Genomic DNA, 22,220 nt, shown 5'->3' on the forward strand with positions numbered 1-22,220 from the left:
TACTTTATGACAGTGAGATTTTTACTGTATTAAATATTGTTGAGTAAACATTTTTTACATTTTTTAGTTATGTAATTTTCCTCCACACCTGTTGTTTTTCCACCAACACAAGGAAAGGGAATTACATGATTAATTGAACATCGGGGTTTTGGTCTGCAACTATCCTTAGGAACTATTCCTTTTTTTTTTTTTTTTTTTTTTTGGCTGCGGTGGGTCTTTATTGCTGCATGCAGGCTTTCTCTAGTTGCAGCAAGCGAGGGCTACTCTTGGTTGCGGTGCACGGATTTCTCATTACAGTGGCTTCTCTTGTTGTGGAGCACAGGCTCTGGGCACGCGGGCTTCAGTAGTTGCAGCACGTGGGCTCAGTAGTTGCGGCACATGGGCCCTAGAGCATGTAGGCTTCAGTAGTTTTGGTTCATGGGCTCAGTAGTTGTGGCTCACGGGATCTAGAGCACAGGCTCAGTAGTTGTGGCACACGGGGTTAGTTGCTCCGTGGCACATGGGATCTTCCTGGACCAGGGATCAAACCCGTGTCCCCTGCATTGGCAGGCAGATTCTTAACCACTGCACCACCAGGGAAGTCCCAGAACTATTACTTTTTAAGATTTTTACCCTCTGTTTACTAGAGAAGAGTAACTACTATATAATTTGGGTAAAGGTAATTGGAGTCTAGATCTCCCAGCATATTTTGTTTATTCTAGTTTTCCTCTTGACAGGTTGCATATAGATTTAAAAATTTTTTTTACAATCTTGAGTATTCCCATTCTTCCTTTCTGTTTTTAGAACCTAGCACATTATAGACCCTTAATGATATATGTTGATCTTCAGAGAAAATAAACTCATAAGGAAAGGAATCTGAAAGCATAGTAATAAATATTGTCTCCATTCTCATGGCCTTTAGTGTCTGCAGCCTTTTCTTTGATTCCTGTTCAGAAGACAAGCAACTTTAGGTAAAAAATGTTCACTAATAAAAATGGAGTAATTTTGATAATAAAAAAACATTTAAAATCAGGAATTGCTGCTCTCTTGTTTATATCACTTTATCTACATGTGAAACTTTTAAATCTCAAGAGTATTGTTTATGGTTTGTTTCTGTTTCAAATTGAAGATAAAAATGTGTGTATGAGTGAATTTTTAGGTGAAAATTTTTTCTTTAACATGAAAGTAAACTTAATTGTTAGAGGTGTGGAAGAAGAAATATACAAGACAGATACTGACTCAGTGTAAGAAGCAGCTGTCAAACAATACATCTGTCTGCCCCTTCACTGGAAGTATTCGAGGTGGATTGGGCAGCCCTTTTTTTTCTCCTTGTTAGTAACTTTGTGATTTTAAACAATTACTTTTTTCATACTAACTGTCTGTTGGGGTTTGTTTGGTTTTTGAACTAAGATGGTAGGGAGAAGGGTCTGCCTCTGTGGGCCCTGATCTTCCTTAGATGGAACTCCAGTTTCTCACTCTTGAGCACATAAAGCGATCTACTTAGCCACTTGACCACATTGGCCAGACCTTGAAGCGAAGCTCTCAGGAAGCTTTGTCTGCTGTGGAGGAGGAACTCCTTCAGAAATTTTCCTTCTTAATCATATTTGTTTTAAATTTTTTGACTGCCTTTGTTTAAATTTTCTTCTTAGGAGTCAGCTTTGCCCCTTGTGACTCAGGAACAGTGCATAGTGGGACTTGTACCTTTGCTAGGTATTGTGTGCTATTGATGAGCACAATTTTGTTTCTCATTGGGGTCTTGGTGCAGACCAGCTTATTATTAGATGCTTTGTAGACCACACAGATGACCCTAGTTTGCCCATTGTTTTACAAGATACCTATTACTCTATGCTGTGTAGAAGGAAGAAATGCAAAGCCTTCTGGTCTTCAGATTTGTAAACTGTTCTCCTGTCCCTCTGCAAGTTGAAAGTGAGGATATGTACATAGGTGACCAGTGTATAGAGCTTCTTCAGTAAATCTTCATGTTAATGTTTTCTGAATAAACAAGCCCAAATATGGTTGTGTGCATTCCTAATCTTTTAGTCCAGACAGCTTTGTTGAGCTTGTTAGCAGTATACCCATGAGGTGTTTCCATCTCCTTCATGGTGAGTTTTCAGATTTCTCGATATATGAGGTACATGTTCCATGGATGTGTTTGTGAATATTCGTAATGTATTCTCTGGTCACTCTCTTTTTGATGGCAGAATGGCCTTTTTTCTCTTTATTTCCTAGAGCCATATTGCCTGGGACCTGGTAGGAAAGGAAGAACATGAGGGATATTGCCAGGCTTGTTTTAAAAGGGTTTACTCATTTGGAATGGAAATTGCATTGTTCTCATCGGTAGCACACAGTATCCATCAGGGGTGCAATTCCCTTCCAAAGAACTAGAATTCAGAAATATGTACCCAAGTTGACCTCTTTACTGCAAGTATCCAAAAGAAGCATGATATATAGCCATACTGCTCCTCTAAATCAGAGGACAGAAAAGATGTAAACTGGGATATGGTCATGTAATTCAAAGGATATATTATAATGCTTTGTTAAGACAAACAAACAGTATTCTAAGCCCCACCTGAGCCAGGTGCTTGACAGACGTGGAGCTGAGTGGTACTGGGAGGGTTGCTTTCCACACTTCCATCTCTGGACACAGCCCATGCCTTACAACACCTTGGCAGATATCTGACAATTCCCAGGCTCGGCTGCAGGCAGCTGCATTGCTGGACCAGTTCTGGAGTTGAATAGTTTTGGAACTAACCAGATGTAGGAGAGACTTGGGATGCACTGCGGGAGAAATAAATAAGTAATGATTTTTAAACACACACACACACAAAAACAATGTTCTAAGCCCAGTGACCACCAGGTATGTGTGTTTGGGAGGAAAATCTTGAGAGACGGAAAGTTCTTTTCCTATACAGGAGTGTTTACAAGTATAAGTCAATACTGTCAAACTCCAAATGAGGAACTACAGACAGGGATTCATCTCTTCATCTACCATACCTAGCTTTCTACCTGACGTATTAAGTAAGCATTTAATAAATTGAATTAGTACTAAACCAGGATTTTGTATGTTTTACAAACATCTTTTGATTTACTCTGTAAGTTGTTTCTGTGATACATGTAGGAGGTAGGTATTATTTCTAGACAGTAATTAGTATATCCATATTTTTGGTAGCATAAGCAAAAGAAATGGTAGTAGGAAATTATAAAATCCTTCTTGTGCTTTCTAGAGATGGATGGTGGTGGTGATTGCACAGCATTGTGAGTGTACCTAATATCACTAAACTGTACACTTAAAAATGGTTAAGATAATAAATTTTGTTACTTGTATTTTACCACATTAAAAAAATAAAACACTTTCTCTTGACACCCCCATCCAAAAAAAAGTGCTTTGAATGCAAATTGAATGTGAGTAGTAACATAGATGCTTATATAATTATGTAGTTGATTGCCTGTGAAATATTTTTATATACATTTCTCTCATTTATTTATCAATTGGTAGATTTATAAACAATATCTCATTCATTACAAAAAGAGCTGTGACATGGGGAATCTGTATTATTTAGGATTTTATAAGAAAAATAATATCAGGACAGGTGATCTGGATAAAATTATTACTTTTGTTCTTAGTAATACACATTTGCTGTACAGACTACTCTGCACAAGTGTTTATGATACCAATTAGCTCAACAACAATCAATAAAAGGGGGGAATGAGGTCAATACTACATGGAAGTTGTCCTGGTTCTTCTATGATTTTTCTTTGCCAGAGGGGGCTGGAATAGCAACAGAAGGATTAAAATCTTCAGTAGGGAGGAGCAAAGGCTTTTCCTTGACTGCTCAACATGGAAAGAGTCCTTTCAACTCTATATTAAAAAAATTAGGGCTTCCCTGGTGGCGCAGTGGTTGAGAGTCCGCCTGCCGATGCAGGGGACACGGGTTCGTGCCACGGTCCGGGAAAATCCCACGTGCCGCGGAGCCTGCGCGTCCGGAGCCTGTGCTCCGCAACGGGAGAGGCCACAACAGTGAGAGGCCCGCGTACCGCAAAAAAAAAAAAAATTAAAAATGAGTGCCTGCACCTAAGATGCCTTTCCCAGAAAGGTATACCCCCTAGCCTTGCACAGGTCTCATATAGAGGCAGGTTGCATTTCCTGCTGGAGCCCCAACGCGCCAAGTTCCCTTACAGTCTGTGTTCTCTCAGTATCCACAAGCCAGCAATTCCATTCTGTTATTTTTGTGCATTTTTAGTATCCCTTGAGGTAGTAGACGTGGCCATCTACTGTAACGTTTATGGTTTGCTTGGACTCTGATAACACAAAGTTACATAGATTTTACATAAGCCTGTTATTTTTGGTGTACAATTTTGCATATAGAGGATTTTTTTTTTGAGGAACTCATATATCATGTTATAGCAGGAATGTGTATACTTTTTATAGTACTAATGTAAATCAAATTATAGTGGTCCATTCTAAATATTAGTGAGTACCTCATGCTGATTTTTGTCAGTTCATAAAAAGAAGCAGTTGACTTCAGGGGCCCAGAAATAAATTTCTGGGCACATTCAGAATTCAACTTCTCAGAGCTAGGCAATCCTTAAAGAAGATTTCATTTTAAACAGCATATTTCTTGCTGTTAGCTCACATCCCTAAGAATATTCCAAGCAGTATCTCTTGATAACGTGACATATTGGTTGTTCTCTTTGTTAATGGATGATAAAGCCTGAGAGATAGCCAAGAGAAGAAACTGTACCCCAAAAAAGTGAAATTTTGAAAATTATACTTTCCTATCAATTTTTCTTATTTTTCATACTCTTCCTCCTCCACCTTCCTCTATTTCCCTTTCCTCCCACCCTCTGCCTCTGGTAACCACAAGTCTGATCTCTTTCTATGAGTTTGGGTTGTTTTTTAGGTTCCACATAGAAGTGAGATCATACATTATTTGTCTCTCTCTGACTTATTTCATTTAGCATAACGCCCTCAGGTCCATCTATAATGTTGCAAATGTTAATTTTATTTATTTATTTTTAAAGAAAACTAGTCTGTCAGGCCAGCACCTCTTTTTTTTGTTTGTTTAAATCTGTTTTATCTCCAGTGATTTGAAATGCCATTCCTATCATATATTTTATACTTGAGTTTATTTCTGGACTGTTAATTTAGTTCCATAGCTTCTCTTTATGCTCCCAACTACCATGTGAATAAATATCTTTTTTTATAATTGCTACTTTATATTTTAATATATATATTTGTGACCCTTTATTTTTAAAATAAAAAGTTCTAGTTGCTGTTTTTACTGTTCTGTGAAACTTTAAATCATATGTGAATTAAAATTTATTTTTTCTTCAACGGAATCTCTAAAACCAATTTTTTGATGTCTGCTCGTGAACTCCTCTTTGGTCAATGCTTTATACTTTGGGAGTATCCTGTGGTTGAATTTATAGACTCTATATAACTCCATGATTTCTCCTGAGTTTGAAGAATTTTTTTTTCTTTTCTAGCCTTTAATCTAGACAACGAACAACCAGATTATGATATGGATTCAGAAGATGAGACCTTATTAAATAGACTTAACAGAAAGATGGAAATTAAGCCTTTGCAATTTGAAATTATGATTGACAGACTTGAAAAAGCCAGTTCTAATCAGGTACTGTACCTTGTAAAAATGTCTCTTGTATTAACAGTTAATCTAATTAGCAGCTTTATTTTGCATTTTCTTTAGACCTGAGTATATTACATTTTACTGTCTCTTGAATTTCTTTTCCTGAGATCCTAGAATTTCTATTTACAATATTCCTTGACAGTTCAATATTCCTTAAGGAATACTTAAGCGTACTTTCTTTGAATAGGAGCATGAAGAGTACAATTCCGACTTTTTTCTTATTTGGATATAAAACTAATACTAGTTACATTCTTATAATATCTTCTTGATCCTTTTCATGGAGCTGTCTTTCTGGTGCTTCAGTAACTTAACTGCTTGGCTGGTGTCTTAGGTAGACACCTCATACCAATTCAATTACTCAGATTTATATTAAGGTACTCTTATCATTTAAAATGTATTTTAGTTTTACTTATTTATATATTATTTAAAATTTTAAGTGAAGGAAAAATTATTCACAAAGTAATAAAGAATTTTCTTTAATAGGACATTCTATGTATGGTATAGAGAATTTAAAATGGTATGTTTCTTCTGGAAAACAGTTAGGCAGCATATGTCAGGAACCTTAAAATGTTTATACCTTTTGATTTCGTGGTCCTACCTCTAGGAATCATTCCCAAGAAAAATAATTAGTGAAGGTGTCAGAGATTTCTGAACAGGGTTGTTAAGAATAACTTATAAGTTGTCTGTAGGATGGAATATCATACAACCATTAAAAATTGTTATTTTGAAGAGTATCTAGTGGCACAGGAAGTTGATCATTATATAATGTGAGATTTCAAAAACAGGACACAGAATTATTGAAGGTTTGTTTAAAGCATTTCTACATGTGCATAGAAGAACAAGAATGTACAACAAAATGCCAACAATGGTTATATTTAGGTGCTGGAATTATGGGTGATTTTTATGTTCTTTATTCTATTTTTCTGTATTTTCCAAAATTTACTATAATGGGCATGTGATGATATTACAATTACATTTTAAAACTATTTTAAAAAATAATTGTTGGTATACCTCTGTGGTATATTAATATGCTAATTTTTATTAATGTAGTAAGAAGTTACCACTATAAATAAATAAGCTTTTTACACTAGACTGTTAAAAGTTTTCACTTGTTTACCTATACAAATGCATTATTTTCCCCCCAACTTCCAAGTAAGTCCTTTAACTCCCTGAGGCATTACCAACTCTTCAGAACATTTCCCAAACTTTTCCATTGTAAAGTGACTTTCTTGCATTTTTAGCCTTTCTACCAGTCTCCCCGACCCCATTTTTTTAAATTAAAATAAGTTTTCTATTGAAGTATGGTTGATTTACAATGTTGTGTTAATTTCTGCTGTACAGCAAAGTGATTCAGTTATACACCGAGCTGAGCTACTTGTGCCATACAACAGGTTCCCACCAGCTATCTGTTTTACACATGGTAGTGTATTTATGTCAAACCTAATCTCCCAATTCATCCCACCCTCCCCTTCCTCCACTGTGCCCACTCGTCCGTTCTCTGTGTTTGTGTTTCTATTCCTGCCCTGCAAATAGGTTCATCTGTACCATTTTTCTAGATTCCACATATATGCGTTAATAGATGATACTTGTTTTTCTCTTTCTGACTTACTTAACTTTGTATGACAGATTCTAGGTTTATCCACATCTCTACAAATGACCCAATTTCATTTCTTTTTATGGCTGAGTAATATTCCATTATATATATGTATCACATCTTCTTTATCCATTCATCTGTTAATGGACCTTTAGGTTGTTTCCATGTCCTGGCTGTTGTAAATAGTGCTGCAATGAACATTGGGGTACATGAGTCTCTTTGAATTATGGTTTTCTCATGGTATACCCAGGAGTGGGATTCCTGGGTCCATATGGTAGTTCTACTTTTAGTTTTTTAAGGAACCTCCATAGTGTTTTCCACAGTGGCTGTATCAATTTACATTCCCACCAGCAGTGCAAGAGGGTTTCCTTTTCTCTGCACCCACTCCAGCATTTATTGTTTGTAAATTTTTTGATTATGGCCATTCTGACCCGTGTGAGGTGATAACCTCATTGTAGATTTGATTTGCATTTCTCTAATAATTAGTGATGTTAAGCATCTTTTCATGTGCCTCTTGGCCATGTGTATGTCTTCTTCTTTTCTATGTATAGTGTCATGTCATCTGCAAATGTCTATTTAGGTCTTCCGCCCATTTTTTGATTTGGTGGTTTGTTTTTTTGATATTGAACTGCATGAGCTGTTTGTATATTTTGGAGATTAATCCGTTGTCCGTTGCTTCGTTTGCAAATACTTTCTCCCATTCCATGATTGTCTTTTCATCTTATTTATGGTTTCCTTTGCTGTGCAAAAGCTTTTAAGTTTAATTAGGTCCCATTTGCTTATTTTTGTTTTTACTTTCATTACTCTAGGAGGTGGTCATAAAAGATCTTGCTGTGATTTATGTGAAAGAGTGTTTTTCCTATGTTTTCCTCTAAGAGTTTTATAGTGTCTGGTCTTACATTTAGGTCTTTAATCCATTTGGAGTTTATTTTTGTGTATGGTGTTAGGGAGTGTTCTAATTTCATTCTTTTTCATGTAGTTGTCCTGTTTTCCCAGCACCATTTATTGAAGAGGCTGTCTTTTCTCCATTGTATATTCTTGCCTCCTTTGTCATAGATTAGGTGACCATAGGTGTGTGGGTTTATCTCTCGGCTTTCTATCCTGTTCCGTTGATCTATATTTCTGTTTTTGTGCCAGTACCATACTGTCTTGATTACTGTAGCTTTGTAGTATAGTCTGAACTCAGGGAGCCTGATTCCTCCAGCTCCATTTTTCTTTCGCAAGATTGCTTTAGCTATTTGGGGTCTTTTGTGTTTCCATACAAATTGTAAAATTTTTTGTTCTAGTTCTGTGAAAAATATCATTGGTAATTTGATAGGAATTGCATTGAACCTGTAGATTGCTTTGGGTAGGATAGTCATTTTTACAATACTGAGTCATCCAATCCAGGATCATGTTATATTTCTCCACCTGTTTGCATTGTCTTTGATTTCTTTCATCAGTGTCTTATAGTTTTCTGCATACAGGTCTTTTGCCTCCTTACATAGGTTTATTCCTAGGTATTTTATTCTTTTTGTTGCAGTGGTAAATGGGATTGTTTCCTTAATTTCTCTTTCTGGTCTTTCATTGTTAGTGTATAGGAATGCCAGAGATTTCTGTGCCTTAATTTTGTATCCTGCCTGCAACCTTCCCAAATTCACTGATTAGTTCTAGTAGTTTTCTGGTGGCATCTTTAGGATTTTCTATGTATAGTATCATGTCATCAGCAAACAGTGACAGCTTTACTTCATATTTTATAATTTGTATTTCTTTTTCTTCTCTGATTGCCGTGGCTAGGGCTTCCTAAACTATTGAATAATAGTAGCGAGAGTGGACACCTTGTCTTGTTCCTGAGCTTAGAGAAAATGCTTTCAGTTTTTCAACATTGAGAATGATGTTTGCTGTTGGTTTGTTGTATATGGCCTTTATTATGTTGAGGTAGGTTCCTTCTATGCCCACTTTCTGGAGAGTTTTTATCATAAGTGGGTGTTGAATTTTGTCAGAAGCTTCTTCTGCATCTATTGAGATGATCATATGGTTTTTATTCTTTAATTTGTTAATATGGTGTATTGCATTGTTTGATTTGCATATATTGAAGAATCCTTGCATCTCTGGGATAAATCCCACTTTATCACGGTGTATGCTCTTTTTAATGTGCTGTTGGATTCTGTTTGCTAGTACTTTGTTGAGGGTTTTTGCGTCTGTGTTCATCAGTGATAGATATATTGGTCTGTTATTTTCTTTTTTTGTGATGTCTTTGTCTGGTTTTGGTATCAGGGTGATGGTGGCCTTGTAGAATGGGTTTGGGAGTATTCCTCCCTCTGCAGTTTTTTGGAAGAGTTTGAGAAGAATAGGTGTTAACTCTTCTCTAACTGATAGAATTCACCTGTGAAGCCATCTTGTCCTGGATTTTTTGTTTGCTGGAAGATTTTTAATTACAGTTTCAATTTCCTTACTTAAGATTGGTCTGTTCATATTTTCTGTTTCTTCCTGGTTCAGTCTTGGAAGGTTATACCTTTCTAAGAATTTGTCCATTTCTTCCAGGTTGTCCATTTTATTGGCATAGAGTTGCTTGTAGTAGTCTCTTAGCATGCTTTGTATTTCTGTGGTGTCTGTTGTAATTTCTCCTTTTTCATTTCTAATTTTATTGATTTGAGTTCCTCTCCCTTTTTTTCTTGATGAGTCTGGCTAAAGGTTTATCAATTTTGTTTATCTTCTCAAAATCAAATTTTAGTTTTATTGATCTTTACTATTGTTTTCTTCATTTCTATTTCATTTATTTCTCCTCTGATCTTTATGATTTCTTTCCTTCTACTAACTTTGGTTTTCTTTGTTCTTCTTTTTCTAGTTGCTTTAGGTGTAAGGTTAGATTGTTTATTTGATACTTTCTTGTTTCTTGAGGTGAGATTGAATTGCTATAAACTTCCCTCTTAGAGCTGCTTTTGTTGCATCCCATAGGTTTTGGGCCATCGTGTTTTCATTGTCATTCGCTTCTAGAAACATTTTCATTTCTTTGATTTCTTCAGTGATCTCTTGGTTATTTAGCGGTGCACTGTTTAGCATCCATGTGTTTGTTTTTTTACAGTTTTTTTCCTGTAATTGATTTCTAATCTCATAACGTTGTGGTTGGAAAAGATGCTTGATACGATTTCAATTTTCTTAAATTTACTGAGGCTTGATTTGTGACCCAGGATGTTATCTATCCTGGAGAATGTTCCATGCACACTTGAGAAGAAAGTGTAATCTGCTGTTTTTGGATGGAATGTCCTATAAACATCATTTAAATCTATCTAGTCTATTATGTCATTTAAAGCTTGTGTTTCCTTATTAATTTTCTGTTTGGATGATCTGTCCATAGGTGTAAGTGAGGTGTTAAAGTCCCCCACTATTATTGTGTTACTGTCGATTTCCTCTTTTATAGCTGTTAGCAGTTGCCTTATGTATTGAGGTACTCCTATGTTGGGTGCATAAATATTTATAATTGTTATATCTTCTTCTTGGATTGATCCGTTGATCATTATGTAGTGTCCTTCCTTGTCTGTTGTAACATTCTTTATTTTAAAGTCTATTTTATCTGATATGAGTATAGCTACTCCAGCTTTCTTGTGATTTCCATTTGCATGGAATATCTTTTTCCATTCCCTCACTTTCAGTCTGTATGTGTCCCTACGTCTGAAGTGGGTCTCTTCTAGACAGCATGTACGCAGGTCTTGTTTCTGTATCCATTCACCCAGTCTGTGTCTTTTGGTTGCAGCATTTAATCCATTTACATTCACGGTGATTATCAATATGTATGTTCCTATTACCATTTTCTTAATTGATTTGGGTTTGCTTTTGTGGGTCTTTTTCTTCTCTTGTGTTTCCCACCTAGAGAAATTCCTTTAGCATTTGCTGTAAAGCTGGTTTGGGGTGCTGAATTCTCTTAGCTTTTGCTTGTCTGTAAAGCTTTTAATTTCTCCATCGAATCTGAATGAGATCCTTGCTGGGTAGAGTAATCTTGGTTGTAGGTTTTTCCCTTTCATCACTTTAAATATATCCTGCCACTCCTTTGTGGCCTGCAGAGTTTCTGCTGAAAAATCAGTTGATAGCCTTAGAGGGATTCCTTTGTATGTTATTCGTTGTTTTCCCTTGCCACTTTTAATATTTTTTCTTTGAATTTAATTTTTGTTAGTTTGATTAATATGTGTCTCACTGTGTTCTGCTAGGGTTTATCCTGTATGGGACACTGTGCTTCCTGGACATGGGTGGCTCTTTCTTTTCCCATGTTAGGGCAGTTTTTTACTATCATCTCTTCAGATATTTTCTCAGACCCGTTCTCTTTCTCTTCTTCTGAGACCCCTATAATTCGAACGTTGGTGCATTTAATGTTGTCGCAGAGGTCTCTGAAGCTGTCCTCAATTCCCTTTTCATTCTTTTTTCTTTATTCTGCTCTTCCTCAGTTATTTCTGCCATACTTCCAGCTCACTTATTTGCTCTTCTGTCTCAGTTATTCTAATATTGATTCCTTCTAGTGTATTTTTCATTTCAGTTATTGTGTTGTTCATCCCCTTTTGTTTGTTGTTTATAGTTCTTCTAGGTCTTTGTTAAAGATTTCTTGTATTTTCTCAATCCATGCCTCCATTCTATTTCCGAGATTTTGGATCATCTTTGCTATCATTACTCTGAATTCTTTTTCAGGTAGGTTTCCTATTTCCTCTTCATTTATTTGGTCTTGTAGGTTTTTACCTTGCTCCTTCGTCCGTAACGTATTTTTTTTGTCATCTCATTTTTTTGGATGGGACCCGTCCCCCATTTAGATGGAAAGTAATATCTAGTGTACTGTCCAAAAAAGTACATTAAAACTGAAGTTTGTAAAATTCAACTTAATTTGTTTTTTGAGGGATTGTCTTTTTTTATTGGAAATTTGTTTAATTATCAAATTGATACTCATTATAATTAGTGCTCACAGTTTTCCTAGGATTTTGATCACTGGCATCAGATATAATTTCAGTTTTTCTTCTTTATGTGTAAATTTTCCTAGCAAACCTAGGCTTGATCAGACTTTTGGCATTTCTTCTGTTTTCCATGATTGCTCCAAAATTCTCATGGTGGTTGAAATTATATCATCAGAAGGCTTCTTCCGTGTGTTCTGTAATTTGCTTTTTTTCATTCAGTGAGTAGTATTTATTTAGCGCTCAGGTGAGCAAGACAAGTGACAGAAGTTCTGCCCTTGTGGAGCTTATCATCTAAGTGGGTACAAGATAAACAAAAAGCATGTAAACAGTAAATTAACTATGCACTATAATCAGCACCATCCTACTTTAGTTCTCTTTGCTCAGTGGCAAGCTTCCAGACTCTAAAACAACTGGCTAGGTTCTCAGAGCTTGATAGCATCTGCTTTCTGCAGAGGAGATTAAGGTGAAGGCTTTGTTACAGGAACAAGAAAATTGTCTTATTAATAGAACCAAGCATTAAAGATAGCAAAAGCCTCCCCTCATTCCAAGTGTCTGATCTGGGGGGTTCATGGAGTTCTTTATTTTCTCTTTTTGGGGGCTAGGATAGTACCAGATCCCAGGGCAAGGAATCAAGTTTGTGGTTAAACCAATATTTATTAAGTTGGTAGAGAAAGACATAAAAGATGGACTGGGGCAGAAGCTTCTGCTGGCATTATTCTGTGGAGACTATTGCAATGAAGTCATTACTGAAAACTCTTGTTGCCAAAGTCTGTGATTATTTTCAGTTCCCATCCTTTGTCTTATTTGAGTTCTCCTTATTTCTTCAAATTGTCCTCACCTTTGTTCTTTTGAATACAATTCATGCCCTTTTGGTTTTCTTATGATTTTTTTATGACCATTCCTTCTAATTTTCTTTTACTGACTCCGTTTCATTCAACTCCTGCAAACATCAGGGTTTCTTGAAATTCTGTTCTTGGTATTCTTGTCCTGATTATTTTGGGGGGTAATATCACCTCATCGAGCATTTTTGTGGTTATAGTAATACCTATGCCTTTAGCCTTGACCACTTTCTCAAGCCCCAGGATTTTCTTTTCTCTCTTTTTGTGCTTACTGTTGGCATCTCCATCTAGATGGTCCACAGACCTCTCAAGTTTAACCTTTTCAAAACTTAACTTACTCTCTTAACTCCAGATGATCCTATACTGTATTCATTCTCTCTCCAGTGACTCCCAAAACTCAGGATCTTGTGGGGTTTTAAAATCCTTTTCCTTTAGTCCCTAAATTTTCAATAAACTACTACCCTACGTCTCTCCTTTTTTATTAAGTCACAGTTAAATTTTCAAAAGATAAGCCATATTGTTTACCTTTTAGTCCATTTTAGTTTACTGATATTGCACTGTTTAAGGTCACTGATGGCCTCCTAATTATCATCCAGGAGTCTCTTTTTAGTCTGCGTCCTACTTAATATCCCTGTAGTATTGGATTTGTTGACCTCCATCTTTCCTGATTCTTCTTGTTTCTTCATCTCCTCTTCCTTTGCTCCTCTACCTCTTGTTCTTTTCCTTTGGTATCTATCCTCAGAATTTATTCTTGTACCGTAAGCTGCCAACACAGGCACTCTCAGATGGAATTTTTTGTGACTGTGTCCTCTATCTTACTGCACTAATACTCAGTTGCAAAGTTCTTACGTTCTCTTATTGTTCAATTTGTATTTGTCTAACCTTAATTCCCATACTGTAAGTTTCTTTAAGTGTTGGATTTGTCTTAAAGTTTTTTTTGTTATCTTCCCCACAACCTGTAGCACAAATGATGGCTGATAGTAGTTATTAACTACTTACTGCTTAGTTGGCTATTTTATATGTAAAAGCATTAATTTTTACATGTAATTTATTCATTTGTGTATTAAATTTGTGCATTTATTGAAATTGCTAGACCATGAGTTTTGTATATAAGCAAACTAAATGATGGAGCTTGTTGCAGTCTAGAAAAAGAAGAATTTTTATCTCCCATCCCTAAGCCCCCAAAATAAGTAAATCAAGTAAGTCAGAGCTGTCTTCGAAATAATAAATTTATCACAGACCCCTTTGCCACTGGAATACTGATTTCTACTGCTTTCTAGTAGATGAAATGCTAAATGGCAGAACTTTTTCCTTAGATATAAAAGTAGTAGGATTCTGATTTTTGTGGATTTTTAATCATGTCACATAATTTGTGACTACTTTATCTGTAAATAGTTCTTGTCCACTCAAATTGATGCTGTCACCATGATAGCAGAGAGGCACTGATACTAGTTGCCCTAGAATAGCTAAAGATAAGTTTTACAGAATGACTAAAACCAAAATTATCCAATAAAATAAAAATTGGCCATGTGACAATATAAAAACAGCAGTTGTTGACTTACAGCTAACATAGGAAAGTAATGTCAGGATGTTTAAACTGTGTATTGAATTCTTATTACCTCAGATATAAAGAGGGTACTTAAGCACGAGGCAGAAGGACATTTCTGAAAGCAGGGGCAAGAAGCACCAGAGAAGAAAATCTGAGGCAGTGTTTTAATCTCTTGACACCTCCTGCAGGAAGATAGGAAGCAGTGTTATTTTGATAATGTTGTTATATAAGAAACTCACCACTGCTCTGCTGGTTGAAGGAAAGAGATTATCTTCCTCCCCACTCAAAGGTTAGATTAAGTTCTTGATTTAATTAGTGAAGGTTATAAAATTTTATCAGAAGCAGAATGACCAAACAGCTGAAGCACGTATAGCATATCACAGCATTGTTTCCCTTTGGTCCCCAGAGCACATGAGAGCTACCAGTTATGCTATGCTCTAAGCATTTGGTGGAATTTTGTTAGATCCAGAAAGCTCTATTTTTACTCTGCCACCGTCCTTGTAGACTTTGGAGGCACACATCACCATTCCAGAGAATTTCAGCTAACAGTGGGAGAGTGTCCACTTAAAGTTGATGTTTGGAAATATTGGTTCTTTTGGTTTGATCTCATGTTTCAGGCTCCGGCTTTCCACTTTAAAGGTCAAGTTACTCGGTGTCTCAGATGCAGTTAAGCTGACTCCACTGAGACTTTGAATAAACCAAAGAATGGCCACTTATAATTTTATTGTCATGTGGACTAGAATACTTGAGTTGATACCGTCTGTATTCTCTTCCTGTGGTCAAACCATCTTGGCAGCCAAATTATAATAAGAAACCAACTAATTAGCTTTAGTAAGCACCATCATAGGACTGGAAGTCCAGGTGATTATTACATTTATTCCATGAAGTTATACCAATATGAGAAGTCAGATCATAGCAAAAATTTATTTGCTAAGTCATGCTTTCTTCAAATGAATTCCTACAACCTGCAAATTGATTAGTATGTTGATCTTAAAATTTCAGTGATAAAAATTTTCCCCTCATTTCCAAGTTTTTAGGAGATATCTCAATTTGTTTTGAAAATGAATCGTCATCTCTAGAATGATAAAAGTAAAAAGATTGGGATAGCATCACTTCAGTAAGGGTTCACAGCTCTAAAACTCCATAATCTTTTTCTAAGCTTCACTATAAATGGATATGTGTAACCCCTAATCCATCTTACTAAAGCTGATTAGCCTCTCTGATCTTCACAAGGAGCAAGGAAACAGATGTGACCAAGCAAATTTCTACAAACTTTACTTTGAGATAATGTCAGCATATATTGGCTGCACTGATAAAGGAGAAATAGATCCCTGAGATGCCACTGTCCCAGACATGACAATGTCATTAACAAAATGAGTGTTTAGAACAAGGATTCTCTAGTATTTAATCAGCTTTGTTAGAGGAATTGTTTATATATGTAATTGGTACAAGAAATTCAAGATTGCATAGTGTTGAGACTTCTGGAAACATGCTAAGTTTGTCCTTTTCAATTTCAAAGGAGGCATGTGTTTATTTAGTTGCAATACGTTGGAAAATATTCATAATTTATTTTGGAGGGAGGTAAAAAGAAACCACCTGTAAATTCTAGTTTCTGTTGAAAAACAAAAACACTGAAAGAAGCTACTAGACTATTGAAAACTAGTAGATCCTCCAATGTGTGGAATCCCAGAATATCAGAATTTTGAAGGACCCTGGATGTCTTCCAGTTCAAGACTTTCCTGAGTCATAAATCTGTTGTCATCTTATCATTAATCCAGGCTTCTTAAATATTTTAAGTGGTGGAACGCACTACCTCTTAGGGCAAAATTCTAATTTTGGTAAATCTTAATAAAGTCTTTGTTTGAATTGTGTTTTCTGCCATCATGGTATCTGATCATAATTGTTAGACTGATCACATTTTTTCCTGTAGGTATAGTTTAATTTTAATTTTTTTTAAGCATTGTAGTTGATGACATTTTTATTTTTTATTTAGCTTGTAACACTTCAAGAAGCAAAACTGCTGCTAAACGAAGATGATTACCTTATTAAAGCTGTATATGACTACTGGGTGAGAAAACGTAAAAACTGCAGGGGACCATCCCTCATTCCTCAGATAAAACAAGAGAAAAGAGATGGCTCTACCAACAATGACCCTTATGTTGCCTTTCGGAGGAGAACAGAGAAAATGCAAACTCGAAAGGTAATATGCTGTAGTAGGTCTGCGTCTTACTAGAGCATGGACTTGAGGATATGGGGAGGGGAAGGGTAAGCTGTGACAAAGTGAGAGAGTGGCATGGACATATATACACTACCAAACGTAAAATAGATAGCTAGTGGGAAGTAGCCGCATAGCACAGGGAGATAAGCTATGTGCTTTGTGTCCACCTAGAGGGGTGGGGATAGGGAGGGTGGGAGGGAGGGAGACGCAAGAAGGAAGAGATATGGGAACATATGTATATGTATAACTGATTCACTTTGTTATAAAGCAGAAACTAACACACCATTGTAAAGCAATTATGCTCCAATAAAGATGTTTAAAAAATAAAGAAAGAAAGGTAATATGCAAATTAGATTTAACTGAATGTACCTTGATAGTATTTAAGACCAATATTTTTATTTTGCTGATAGCTTGAGTAATTTTCAGTAATTCGAATATAAAGAGAAGCTAATGACATTGTTGAACTTTATATTAGAAAGGCTGCTATTCAGTAGCTTCTGTCCCCCAGTTGTTTGCAATGTTTATTTAATACCTATGGGCTTTATAAATCTATTGGTTATACATTTTAGGCTTGCAGTTGAAGTGATGTGAGGAAATTCGTGTTAGGAAGAGAACTCTGAAGTTTTGAATTCTTCAGTAAACTGTACATTCTATACATATCCTCTGTTTGGGAAGCTTAAAAGTTCCTTTGAAACCATATTCTAAATCATGCATGTGAAAATGGACTTTACTCCCTCTAACTACTGTGGGGTCATGGGAAGTTGGGAAAGGTTCATTTTCAAGCCTGTTCTGCTAACAGTCGCAAGTAACACAATGGAACCTTTTTCTCCTTTTCTGAGTTGTCGGTTGTGTCAGATTTCGAATTGACAAACTTGTCCTAATCTGGCTTTCAGAAGCAAGATGAGCCAGAATTTTAAGAGAAATGGGGTCTCAGGCTGTGAAATGATACAGTATAGAAGAAAGCATTATTTCAGATGGTAGTCACTGCCTTCCATTTCTCATAATTAACGGTAAACATCAGACATGGTAACACATTCTCTAACATTGCAGAATATTAGGAACATATAAATGTAAAAACCATGAGGAATTATAATTGGAGGCAAAGCATTTTCTGTGGATTCCTGTTTCTCCTGAATGAGAATGCTTTCTCATTCTCTTGAGTGCTTGTCCTTGTCAGCTGTTAATATAACAGCTGTGAAGCATAACAGCTGCCAGGGATAGTACATTATAGGGGAAACTTCCCTACTGGTTAACAACCAGAGTTTTTATAACTCTTTCTTGGATTTCCCAATTGTGTATGACATTCCCTAACACAGACTGAATTTTCAGTTTGGTGTGTTGGTTCTTAGCTAAGGAAATATTAGCTATTTCTTGAAGATTTAGTGCATTGTTTAGAAAAGACTATAATGAGATGAGTTTGTAAATACAGTAAAGCTTTATAAATATGGACATGAGGAAGGAGAGGTTTATCTGGATTATTGAAAAAATCTGAACTTCCAGTTACTTTTTAAAAGAAATGTAATTGATTCAGATATATTGCAAAAGATAGACTTAGAGCAATGTCTTTTGAAGGAAAAGTACTGTTGGGCTTCTTTTACTGAATGGGTATGAAGTACTTAAAATTACCAGTATTTATTGACATACAAACAATATTACAAATGTTTAAATATGTTTTATTCTTAAATAGGTTAAATCACTATTTTCTAACCAGTGTGTTTTGAGAATTGCTAGAAATAGGTTCCTGTGTTTAGGCATTTCTCCATTGTGTAATAACTAGGCCAGCATTTTCCTGACACTCTGATTCCTACCCTTTCTCTTACCTGTTATTTTCATCTTCCTCTCCAAGGTGGTATATTTTCTTTTCCAATGGTATTTTTATTCCTCTCTGTTTTCAGTTATGGGACCAAAAACTATTCCCCTTCATGTACACTCTTGCTGCTTAGAAATGTGTATGAGTTTTAAAATGAGAAAGTTAGGAAAGCAATCGAGAGTGGACACCCTAGGTGTTCAGGAGGTGGTCAGGCATTGAGATATGCAACAATGAATACCAGCTAACAGAGGTCCTCTGCTTCCTTTTCTATTCCCACAAACGTAAAAACATTTATATAGCTGATGCAAAAGCTAGAGTAAAGGACTTCTGAAATATTTGCTTGGAAGTCTATAATTTAATTTTAATCATTAAACTAATGTTTAGTTTGGGAGTGGTTAAGTGCTTTAGGACATTCTCAAATGACAGGGTGTTAAGGTACCAGCATCTCTGAGTGCACTGACTGGGAAGTCTTGAATCAGCATATACGTTTATATGTTTAACCCCATAGGTAAAACTGTTAGCGTTTGTGCCTTCTCTCCTCCCTCTGTGTGGCAAGATAGTTAGGAGAGAAAACTTCCAGGGTAGTGGTTCTCAGTCTGGCTGCACATAACAATCACTCGTGAATTAGCCTTGGTTTAAAAAGATCTATAGTTAACTCTAAATTACAGCGGTTTGAAAGCCACTTCCCTATAGATTTGGCAGTTGGTCAGAACTATAATATGTAACTGGAACAAGAAGACAGGAATTTGCTCCAAGCAGAGACAGTTGTGAAGAAGGGTAAAGGGAATTGAGTAGATTTGAATATAGGGAGTAGGGCCATCTTAAAAGCACAGAAAAGATGTCAGTATGAACTTACAGTTTTTAATATTGATACAGCTAGAAATAGATATAGATCTATGCATGGGTATGTACATAAATATATTACAGGCTTATTTCCTAGCTCTGTTTGCGAGAGGGTATAGAAGCAATTACACTCGCATGTAAATCTTGATTTTAAATACTATTTTCCATTAAAGGGAACCAGGACTCCTTAGAAAAATGATTTTAAGTCTGGTACTAGGAAAGCATAAAGATAAGCTTGGAACATTCTGCTTTGCCAGAATATAAGAATGTGGTTGGAGCCATGTTAGAAGGCCTCAGGAGCCAGCTTAAAGGGTGACCCTGCTGATCAGATGTGGGCAAGTTTGTATGTCAAAATAAGGAGAGTAATGGATTATAACCCATAAAGTAACCCATGAGTCTATACTGATGTAAATGGATGGATGGATAGATGGATAAGTAGATGATTGATTGATTGATTGATTGATTGATAGATGAAAGAGAACACTTTTCCTTACCATAGATTTCCAACTTATAAATGTCAGTGGAATGATGGAGTTCAAAAATCACCATTTGGCAACCACCATAGTAGCAATTGTTTCTGGCAAAAGTTAGAATTAATGGAAGCTAAACTGATGGGGGAAATTTGATGAGAAACAAGATGCTTATGTAAGTCCCACAGCATACTTTTTAATTAAAAAAGGAAAAATACTAATTTGACTAGAGAAATCTGGCAAGCACCATCTTAATCAAGTGATCAATGGGGCAGTAATGGGACAAATAGGTATCATTTAACTCCTGATATGCTGAGTGAGAGACACAGTATCTCTTCTGTGATGGTCCTACCAAAAGTTTACAACATGAATTTAATTGTGGAAAAACATCAAAGAAACCCAAACTGAGGAACATTCTACAAAAATAAGTGGCTTCTGCTCTTTGAAACTATCAAGGTTATGATCACCATAGAAAGACAGAGGAACTATTCCAAATTATAGGAGAGTAAAGAGACATGACAGCTAAATGCAATTTTAATCCTGAATCGGGTCCTAGACCAGGAAAAAGAATTTATTATTATTAATGAATTTTAATAATAAAGTTATTATTGTCCCATTAATGTCCTTTATAGCAACATTATATAAATATATAAAATATGTATATAACTATTTCTTGCTGTGAAGGACATTAATGGGACAATTGGTGAAATATGAATAAAGTCAGTAAGTTAAGTAATAGTTTTATATCAATGTTAATTTTCTGATTTCGATAATGGTACTGTGATTGTATAAGAGATTATCATTGTTTTTAGAAAAACAATGTTTAGGGGATAAAGGAGCATTATATCTTCAACTTTTCTCGAAAATATTTAAAACACCATTGCTAATAGTTTATGTATGTGTGTATGTGTTTATATATATACATGTATATTGTGTCTTAGTTCATTTGAGCTGTTGTAACAAGAATGCATTAGACTGGGTGGCTTAAACAGCAAACATTTATTTCTCAGTTCTGGAGGTTGGGAAGTCCAAGTTCCAGGTACCATCCGATTTGGTGACTATTGAGGGACCACTTTCTGTTTCATAGATGGTCCTCTTGCTGTGTCCTCACATGGCATATGGGGCAAGAGATCTCTCTGGGGTCTCTTAGGGTACTAATCCATTCTCCAGGACTCCCAAAGGCCTTACCTCCAAATAAAAATCACATTGGAGAGTTAGGATTTCAACATATGAGTTATCAGGAGATGCAAACATTCGGTCCATAACGATGTGTATGTACATACATATATAGATACATACATAAAGAGAGATACATAAAGCAAGTGTAAAATATTAACCTTTGGAGAATCTGAATGAAGATATATGGGAATTCTTTATACTTTTTTTGTAACTTTTTTGTAATCTGAAATTATTTCACAATAAAAGGTTACAAAGTAGAGCAGAAAGGGCAGGACTGGGGTAAAGAAAAATTAGGAACACTAGTTATTTGGGCCTAAAGAGAGCGGGAAATGAATGAGTAAGAAAGGAGAGAAGCATACAGTCCAAGAGGAACCCTTAGTGAAAAGGAGGACAATTTTAAAAGGTTCTGGTGCACTTTTGGTTCAGCTGCTATTATTATTCATCTTTTGAATCTGTATATCTCTCATTCTTATTAGACTTTAAGCCTTTTGAGCATAGGGGACATGTGCAATACTTTGTACAGAGTGAGCACTTTTAATATTTGCTCTTGGTAATGTTAGTTTTTTTTCATTCGGAAGGTATTATTGCTGCCTGGTTACAAAAAAATATTTGCTTAATACCATGCTTTAGATTTTTGCCTTTTCTCACATAGTACTGCTGAAGGGGGAAAAAAGATTGATTTCCTTTGGATAAGATAAAAGAATGATTTATTAACATAGTATTTTTTAATATTCAGTATGCACTACCTTAATGGGACTTAGTTTAGGTAATGTTTTATAGGTGATGATTAATTTTCAAATACAAGTAACTATACACAAAAGGAAAAATGTAAAACTTTGAATCTTTCTCAAGTTTTATTTTCTCTTTTATAATCCTCCAGTATGAAACCTGGCTTTCTTTGGGTTCTTTCTAATGTCATATTGCTTTATTAAGTCAGGTATGGAAAGCTTGCTTAAATGCAGTCTGTATAGACATATAGAATGAGGGGTGGTAGTGGTCTATTTTAAAACAAATAGTTCCATGCCTAATATAAAGTAAGTATTCTGTGGATATTTGATTGAACAAAATATTTTTATTAATAGTTACTTTTATATGCAAATGATGCTGCTAATTACAATTGAGCCTTCTCTAGTTATGATAGGACTTTCACCTGTGAGTTAGTTCAAGTTACTTCTTAC

The 22,220-nt window shown here is 35.6% G+C and overlaps 1 protein-coding gene across 2 annotated transcripts in view; it reads left to right on the plus strand.

Annotated features, from left to right (window-relative positions):
* The window catches only part of EPC2 (enhancer of polycomb homolog 2), a 107,416-nt gene that overhangs the window by 61,556 nt on the left and 23,640 nt on the right, over positions 1–22,220 (plus strand). For both annotated transcript variants that reach the window (XM_082840741.1, XM_082840742.1), the window contains exons 3-4: positions 5,467–5,612; positions 16,516–16,722. In XM_082840741.1, the coding sequence (XP_082696867.1) occupies positions 5,467–5,612; positions 16,516–16,722 (353 nt within the window). The remainder of the gene's footprint in view (positions 1–5,466; positions 5,613–16,515; positions 16,723–22,220) is intronic.

The sequence above is a fragment of the Leucopleurus acutus genome, assembly GCF_964270905.1.
Source record: "Leucopleurus acutus genome assembly, chromosome: 6".
Lineage (NCBI taxonomy): Eukaryota > Metazoa > Chordata > Mammalia > Artiodactyla > Delphinidae > Leucopleurus > Leucopleurus acutus.